Source organism: Monopterus albus, unplaced genomic scaffold, assembly GCF_001952655.1.
Source record: "Monopterus albus unplaced genomic scaffold, M_albus_1.0 scaffold403.1, whole genome shotgun sequence".
Classification (NCBI taxonomy): domain Eukaryota; kingdom Metazoa; phylum Chordata; class Actinopteri; order Synbranchiformes; family Synbranchidae; genus Monopterus; species Monopterus albus.
This window is the reverse complement of record NW_018128283.1, coordinates 318547-327329: the sequence shown is the minus strand read 5'-3', so window position 1 is coordinate 327329 and position 8783 is coordinate 318547. Positions and strand designations below refer to the sequence as shown.

General features: G+C 44.7%; 1 protein-coding gene across 1 annotated transcript in view; it reads right to left on the bottom strand.

Moving 5' to 3' along the window:
• Positions 1-8209, bottom strand: part of baz1a (bromodomain adjacent to zinc finger domain, 1A) — a 22820-nt gene extending 14611 nt beyond the window's left edge. Inside the window, exons 1-9 of the mRNA XM_020586385.1 lie at positions 7594-8209; positions 5838-6116; positions 5439-5600; positions 5122-5226; positions 4290-4377; positions 4053-4175; positions 2672-2914; positions 2499-2594; positions 730-868 (exon numbers count right to left, since the gene is read on the bottom strand). Of these exons, the coding sequence (XP_020442041.1) occupies positions 730-868; positions 2499-2594; positions 2672-2914; positions 4053-4175; positions 4290-4377; positions 5122-5226; positions 5439-5600; positions 5838-6116; positions 7594-7706 (1348 nt within the window). The 5' untranslated portion in view covers positions 7707-8209. The remainder of the gene's footprint in view (positions 1-729; positions 869-2498; positions 2595-2671; positions 2915-4052; positions 4176-4289; positions 4378-5121; positions 5227-5438; positions 5601-5837; positions 6117-7593) is intronic.
• Positions 8210-8783: the final 574 nt, after the last annotated feature.

The following is an 8783-nucleotide window of genomic DNA, read 5'->3' as shown; positions in this document are numbered from 1 at the left end:
AGAAGTGTGAAATGCAGGACCTCTAGACTGAAAAACTCTTTCTTTCCCTCTGCCATCAGACTCCTAAACAGCTGAGGAGTTTACTACCAGGAAATATATGTACTGTTTACATTCTGTTTGCACATTGACTGTTGACTGCTGCACATGCTGCTCCCATGCAGCATACATTCTCTTATTATATTCTGATATATTTTTTTTATATTGCTGCATTTGCTGCTTAAAGTGCCTTAGATGTTGTTACTTATTTATCTACTTTATATTTCATTTGTATTTTGTGGCATTCATGTGGACGGCAAAGTAAGAAGTTCATTGTACAGGGAAACACGTTTCCTAACTGTGCATATGAAAAATAAACACTGACTTTGACGTCTATCTGGGTCTCTACTAATATTAAGTGAACCTCTATGCTCTGTAAAAACGCATGTTTCATCCTTATTTCAAACTTCTGTGGACTTCCTATGGACCCCCTAATCGAACCAACTGAAAGTTACAAGCAGCAGCTGGACCTCAGAACCTGTTAGAACAATTTAAGAGCATCTCCAGTAGAACCCTGCTATATATTCAACCTTAGTGGTAAAACAAAAGTTAGATAAAGACAACAATAACCTACAGGACCTCTGCTAGAATCTCTCCTGCCCATTAGGGCCAGAATCACAGACTAAACAAGGCTAAGACCACAGGGTCCTAGTCCAGTGGTTCCACCACAGTGTGGACAAGTGATGTTCTAACCCAGTGAGATTCCATCAGGGAACTCATCCTTCAGGTCGAAGACCTCCCCGAAGGCTCGCAGGAACTCCAGCACCATGAGAGCTTCTCCAAAGAGTTCCGCAGGAAGACGGGTTCTCACTGGAACCGGACTGGGCAGCTCCTGAAAGAACCAGAACACAACACAGATCCCAGTTCAGCAGAAGAGAACACTTACAGGTCTGATCCAGTAGATTTCCAGTCTGTCTGTCCTCCCAGCACATGGTAGTAAAAGATAATTCAATAGTTTCACACTGATATTTAAGGGTCAAAAAGTAATTAAACCAATAGTTAAGTGATTTTTTTTCTCCACCTTAATTAAAATGTTCTGCATGTGGATCTTACGTGGTCTGGTTCACACAGATGAGCTACAACCATGTTAAACTGAAGAATAGGTCATCTCTCTATCCATCTATAAAAGTGTTAGAAAACAGGGAAAAGGTCCGATATAATTTCCCAGAGCCCAAGAGGAGGCCTCCAAAAGTCTTCATTTGCCCTGTGACCAGTTTCAAATGACAGAAAACATGAAGAAGAGCAACAGACAGGACGCAGATGTCTGTGTACAGAATGAAGACATAGATATACAGTCTGGACACGTTACTGAGCAGCTTCCCACAGAGCTGAGCTGTGCCACGCTGCCTTACCATGACATTATTTGCATGATGCAAATACAAACAGGAAAATCCTCCTGTGTGCGTTTTTAATCTATCCATTCACAGTCATCCAAACTTTTGGGTCCCTGATCACCGATGGTCCTGGTCATGCTTAAGTTAATAGGTGGTCCGTTCAGTCTTATGTTACTCTGAGGTGTCACAGAACAGCTGGTCCAGACTGAAACCACTGGATCAATGTGACGGCACCGATGGCATCCTGTGATGCTAAAGCTGGTTCAGAAGTTGGGACCTCCTGCTGTGACCTCCAGTATAACGATCAGTGGAGAAAAATGAAAAATCGGCAACAGCTGTTTTTCATTTTCCTGTGGAACTCCTCGCATGTATCTGTGTTTGCAGACCAGCACTTCCCATCTCCCCCTTGATTGTTTCAGTTTGAACACGCCAGCGGCAAGGAGTCCAACCTTTTCTACCTGCTGCCGCTGTGTGATCATGGCAACTGTGAAAAATCCAGAGAGGAAACGAACACAGGAGCCGAGTTTTCTGAAGGAGACGCCAGTTTACCAGCAGACAAACCGGGTTGGAGCAACATCAGCTGATGATCCAGCCCGAGACCAACCTGCTCGAGCGTGCCGTCATACTGCGAACCATTTCTCTGGTTTCAGGCTACAATCCATTGTGTTTAGCAGCGTGGTGAGACTGTCACAGCGCTTTCTGAAAATGCATTATTGTCTTTGTTTTACATCCCAAGTTTCTTATAAAAACCCATGTCTCCCCTCACTTGCCCCCTAGTCCCGCCCATGTCAGATCAGACAAAAAGATGTGAGGAAAGAGGAATCAAGGAAGCGTGTTTTTAAAGACATGAGACATCCTTTCCTCCGATCTGTCATCTGAAGTGTCCAGTCACAGAGTGATGTGCAATAAACGGGTGTGTCGCTCCATGAAGGATGCCCTATTGTAACCTGAGTCATGGCTCCTCCAGCAGCCTCCTTACTCCTCAGAGCAGGAAGAAGAGCTCTAAGCTGTCCTCGATCTTCAAGGAGGGAGCACGTGAGAGGCTTGAGATGTCCCCCATGTCCTTTGATGGCATGACCCTGAGGTTTTTCTTTGGGAAAACTCAATACAAACCAGCAGCTCACTGACCTTCAGGTCTTCACACTCCATGTCCTCTCTGGGTTTGTTCCACCGTTTCAGGTGTTCAGCGTATTTCTTCTTCTCCTCCTTCAGCTTCTCTCGTTCCTGTAACCAGATCACAAAAATGTCTCAATGTATTGATTCAATCTTACATACAAGCCTATGAAGATGAGAAAGCTCACCCTCTCTTTCTCCAGCTTCCTGCGCTCCTTCTCATCCCTCCTTCTTTGCTTCTCCTCCTCAAACCTCCTCCTCTGCTGCTCCTTCATCTTCTCCTTGTCCTCCTTCTCCCTTCGCTTGGCCTCCTGCACAGCCTCCTTCTCCTTCTTCAGTCGAGCTTTGTCCTGAGCTGCAGCCGCCATATCCTCCCTCTGCTGCAGCAGCTTCAGCTTCTCCTCAGCCGCCTTCAGCAACAGCGAACTCGCCTAAGACACACCAGAAGCTTTACTCCTCATAAATACTGATCAGATCTATGAAATTTATCCATGTCACCAATCAGAAATATTCAGCTACAGAAATCTAATAAAACTTGAGCACCACTTCTCCTCCAGGAACATTTTATTGTGCGACTTGAATAATTAAACCTCACAGTCTGAATGAGTGAGAGTCCATACATAAACAAACTGCTGCTACATTTCTGTTTGTGTGCAGGTTTCTGCAGGGTACAAACTAAACGTGAAGCTTCTTAGAGCTTTTAATTCCACATAGAAATCAGTGTAATACCAGTCAAAGGACGATGGAAAACCAGTTGTCAGAGTTATTTATTAAATGCATTAATTTATTGACATTTATGATCCTAATGCTGCCACTACTTCCAAGCAATGCAATTAATTAATGTGACCTGTATCCAGATTAAAGTGGCTGAAAATGGATGTGTAGATTAGTCAAGGAAAAAAGAAAAACTATTTTGCTCAACTGAGCTTGTAACTACTGCAGCAGCAGGATAAGTAGCAGTAATGGTAGTACATAGTAACTCCACACAAAAACTACGAGAAGGTCTCCTGACTGCCAACCACTTTCTTTGAGAGAGAGAACTGACTGTTTTCCATCAGTAATAGGAAACAAAAGCGACAACAAAACATAAGCTCTGTATCGATGAACTCAGACTTGCCCTGCAGTTGGTGCTGATCATCATTACACTCCTGCATTGAGGGATTTTTTTTTTTAAAACTATGCTTCAGTAACAACTACACAATCTGAGGTGACAGTACAGAAGCCAACACGGCTGATAAAGATCAGAGACGTGGATCAGGTCTTTACAGACTGCAGCATCCCAGTTTCTCCAAACCAGGAACAGGGCTTCTCTGTGCTTCTGAAACCAGGATCAGCGTATCCAGGATCCTCATGTAAACACACACACTGACTAGTAGTTCCTGTGCACAGTCAACACTAAGGTGCTGAAGTGATCCCATCAGCTCGTCACAGGTGGGTTTCCTCTTCTAGACAAATCTGATTTCTTTAAGGCCGATTTAAATTAAATCCACTGGTCTCAACATTCTGTGTCCTCCCTGCTGTGAGGCTATATTAATACATGACACCGCACAAAACAGACATTGTTCTCACCTGGCCAGGTGAGCCACGCCCTCCGCCTTTCAAGGGGGGGCTGAAGGGGAACAGGGGGGGCTCATCAGGGAAGAACTGAGAGAAAGTCTTTTCAGAGAGCTGGTACTTTGTCACTGTGGAGGGCTGAGACACAGGAAGTGATGTCATTAACAGCTGAGCTCAGAGGTGATATGGTTAGTAAACACTGATCCAGCAGGTAACAGGGCATTGTGGGTAAGTCTAGGGTAATGTACTGACCTTGAGTGTGATAGTCCCGTTGTGAGGTTCACAGTGTTGTTTGAAGAGCAGCTTCAGTCTCTCTCTGGACAGAATCGTCTTCCTGCGACTGAACAGACACAAAGAATTATTAAATTGAGGTTAGTCAAATAATTAAGTTCATGTTTTATCCTCCAAATATGTTCCTGTTGGAGAGTGGACTTAATGGAACAAACCTGAGGATGAATGAAAAACATTCTATAGGTTCAAAAATGTTTAAAACATTGCATGGAACAAGAATCTGGTCTAATGTGTCTTAGCGTTTATGGATGTGAGACTTTTAAGTAAACCGCTGCCCAGGGTGGCTTTGTTTAACGAGCTTCTGGTGTTACCGTCGGGTTGTAGATGCAGAGCACCAACATGCCAAACAAAAAGGTTTTACAAACGTATCTGTCCCAGCCACTTGTGGTTTTACTTGAAGTTACTATAAATGGCTCATGTGGTCTTACCAGTCATTAGTGAGGCTGTCCTGTGCTGGCACTGTTCCTATTCTGTTCGTTTTGATTTCATGTTATTTCATTGTCACTGTGCTGTGATTGGATGTGATTGCTACTGGCTGTACAACAAACTGCCCTCAGGGACATTAAAGTATTGACTGACTGACAGTGAATGGCAACTGGTCTGGGGGAGGGCTGCTCACGAGCTTTGGCTTCAGTCTGCTCCTCTCTGGTCTCATTTAAGGGGAAAGTGAATATCATCTAAGAGTGTGGAATGAAAACCAGTCCCAGATGAACTAGTGGATGTGTGATCAATGTCAGAATTCAAAATAAAGACAGACAGGAAGGAAGCAGCTTGTCCAGGTGACAAGTCTCACCTGATCTGATTGGCTCTGACTGTGAATGGCTCGACGTGCTTGTCCTTCAACATCCTCAGTGTGTATTTAAACACTGATGGACTCAGAGGCTTGTTCTTCTTCCTGCTGTGACACACATACACACACACACACACACACACACAGTAACACTGCACACTTTAACGCTTCGCTCATCCTACTTTACATTTCATTTTTTATTGTGTGGCATTCATGTGGACAGCAAAGTAAGGGTGTCATTATACAAGAAAACACGTTTCCTAACTGTGCATACGACAAACACTTTGACCTAACAAGCAGATGACCTTTGACCTACTGACCTGTTGAACTGTGCTACAGGACTCTGGAAGGCGCTGCTCTCGTCGTCGCTGTCACTGATGACGATGATGTCGCCGTCGGCCGGCTTGCTGTGGCTATTGGTGACCAGTGCTCCATTAGCACTGTAATGAGGCGAGTGAACCTGCAGGATCTCACAAACATGTCTGCAACACACACAAACAGCGAGGTCACAGGCCGAAAGTCAGCGCACACAAGTGTGCGTTTAGATGTGACCGAGTCAAGACCGTGAGGAAAAAAATCACACGTCTGAAGACAATTACCCCCATCAGGCAGTAATATAGAAATTACACAAAACTGATTTAATATGCAGAACAGCATCCCTCAGGTGTATGTGCTACATAAACCCAGGCTCATGATGCTGTCAGTGCCCCCCTCAGTACCTTGCTCCGTTGCGTCCTGCAACATCCACCACCTCTCCAGGGAAGAATCGGTCTTTGACAAAGGTGTAGACGTCTTCACAGAGCTCCGACAGTCTGCAGCGTCGGCTCAGAGCAGCCAGGTGCAGAAGGGGTACCAGCAGACACTGAGGGAAACTCTGAAGACTTTGCTTCGCCCGCCGCTCGCTCTCCACTGCCTCCAGGTACGTCAGGCCCACTCGCCCTGTCAGAGCACAACTCCACACCAGGCTGTTACACAGGATGGTCCTCTCAAAGAACTCACTGAAGAGGAGGAGGAAGATAGTGTATGTTACTTCAGGGTCAGACAAAGACCAAGTCTGTGTCTCATGTGTGGTCCCACAACACCTGCTCCTGTTCTGGAGCTATTCTCAGAATATTTAAATAAACATCTGGATCCAAAATATTCTGTCAGCTACAACGTATGCAAGATGTTCAACTTGTTTCTCAGGCTGTGACTCTGCTTCCCACAACAGTACACAGAAATGACAAATGAAGACACACTGGCACTGATAATAAAACGTGATGGTTGACTTGAGGGAAAGATTCACCAGCCTACTATTTCCTCTTTTAGTCAATTAACTCTCTGTACAGCTGCAACAATTAGTTTGATATTTAACTGTTCAGAGTAAATTTGTTTTTTTCCAGCTTCTCAAATGTGACCCTTTGCTGCTTTTGTCCGTTCTGTAACACAGAAAACTGAACCTTGGACAAAACAGGACTTAGGAAAATGCCATCTCGGGCTGTAGGAAAAATACAACAGGCATTTTACAAACAAAGGGACTAAATGTGAATATAATCAGTAGATTTATCATTAATGAAAATAATTATTGCTGTGCGATGGATCACCTTCTCTGTGGATGAGGACTCATATCTCAGTCTGGATAAAGTCAACAGAAAAAAGAAACGCATTTCCCCAACACTTTGTTTTTCCAACATCCTTTTATAAAATTCACTCAGTAGTCAGCTGATATAAATGTGGTGGACAAAATAACAGAAACACCTGTCAGTACAACTCGGAAGAATTCACCACAAACTACAGCAGAACTGGACTTTTGGTTTCCCCTTGTTTCCCCTAATAAATAGCAAAACAGTGAGTATTTACAGTTACAAATGCAAAGTGACAACACTTCCCCTCTCCACTGAATCAGACTTGTGACACAGGTCAGGTGTAGTTCAGGTCAGAGAATGAACAGGTGATCACTTTGATAAATGTTGTGACTGAAATCACAAATGGACAAGTTTCACCTGTTGTTTAACTTTGGGAAACAACAAACTCTGACCAAACTGTCCTGAGCTCACTCACTCCCACTGTCGGTGCTGCTCAGACAGGTGTAACTGACCCTTACCTGGGCCTCCTCAGGTGTGTTAACCAGCCCACACTTAGTTAACTCAGGCCTCCTTGCTAACGGCTAAAACTAGCTGAGCTAACTGACTGAGCTCAAGTGTTAGCCAACACAGCTAACACACTTTAGCTCAGTTAGCTAGCTATCATTTCACCTGCAGTCCACTTCTAGCACCAGCCAGGTGTTTTGACTTGCCTCCTACCTGTGGAGGGAGAGTTGTATCTGTTTGTGAGGTAACAAGTTTTATTTTCATTCTGCCTAAACTTGGCTTTGTTTATCTTCGCTGGAAGTTTGCCAACAGACCAAACTGTCAGCCATCCAAACTTCAGTCCAGCCGCTCTAACGGCTCTTTAACCCGGTCCACAGGTGAGACCGGTGACCCCATGGGGACTTACTCGTAGGTCCTGAAGATTTCGTGAGTGATTTTACAGAGGAAGACTTCCTCGTCCGGTCGCAGGTCCGCCGGAGGTTTCTGTCGGATGAAGGCTTTTCTGTGGAGAAGCGGCATCTCTCAGCTCCGCTTCCACCGGCCGCACTTTGGAAAGAAAATGGGGGAAAGTGGGTCACAAGGACCGAATGTCAGACACACACTCTGTCAACACAAACCAAAGTCAACCGTGAGATTAAAACCGGAGTGCTGAAACGAAAGTAACGGAGAAGCCACCGAGCAGAAGCAGCGAGGAGGCGAGCGGGTCTTTTGTTAGACGCGGTGATAATCTCCCCACATGGAAGTGTGCTCGTCACAGTCTGCGCTCACATTCAAACTCCGGCAGCCCATACAAACACAAACACACCGACCACGGACACACACCCCCAGTAGAACACAGTAGGAACAGGTTTCACACAATCTGTACCGAGTTGTATAACGACGAAGAGCTAATCCGCGGTACAAAGTGAAGAAGTCGTCCCCGTCTGAAAACTCCTACTGGCGGCTTGTTGACCAACTTTTCATCCACTTCACGGACCGAGACCGAGCTGGGAATTTTAAGTGTTTCGTTAGTTCGGTTGTTGTAGTGAAATCTACACTAAAGATGAAAATGTGGATATCTTTTTTTATGTCATTGTAAATTTGATCTGTGAATTTCTCACCGGGGATCAATAAAGTCTGCTGATTATACTGCGTGTATGCAGCTGACTGTAGACACTAAAATGATCCGGATGCTGAAGCTAAGCAAAAGGTTCATCCATTCCTTCACAGAGCTTCGGGGTTGAATGAAATGGATGCAGAAGTTGTAATGCTGCTTTGGTTTAAAGGATAAGGTCGGTCATTTTCTATATTAACACTATTTTTAACAAACCCCATACAGAGACAAAGCAACACTGAACTGCATCTACATAAGGTTAATGTCTGTCAGGCTCCCACCTGAATTAGCTGATGTGTTGAAACACACGTTTCTTCCTTGTGAAACATCAGGTCCGCATGTTGGTTAAAAGCTCCCAACGGCCATAAGCTTTATAGCAAGAGCCAACTGCGCATGCACGAGTCCTCCTATGGCATGAGAGGGGATTTTGGAGAAACGATGACAATTTGGGAAAATCGGGACATTCTGGAGACTGGGACACTTGTAGAAAGTAAGGGCATTCC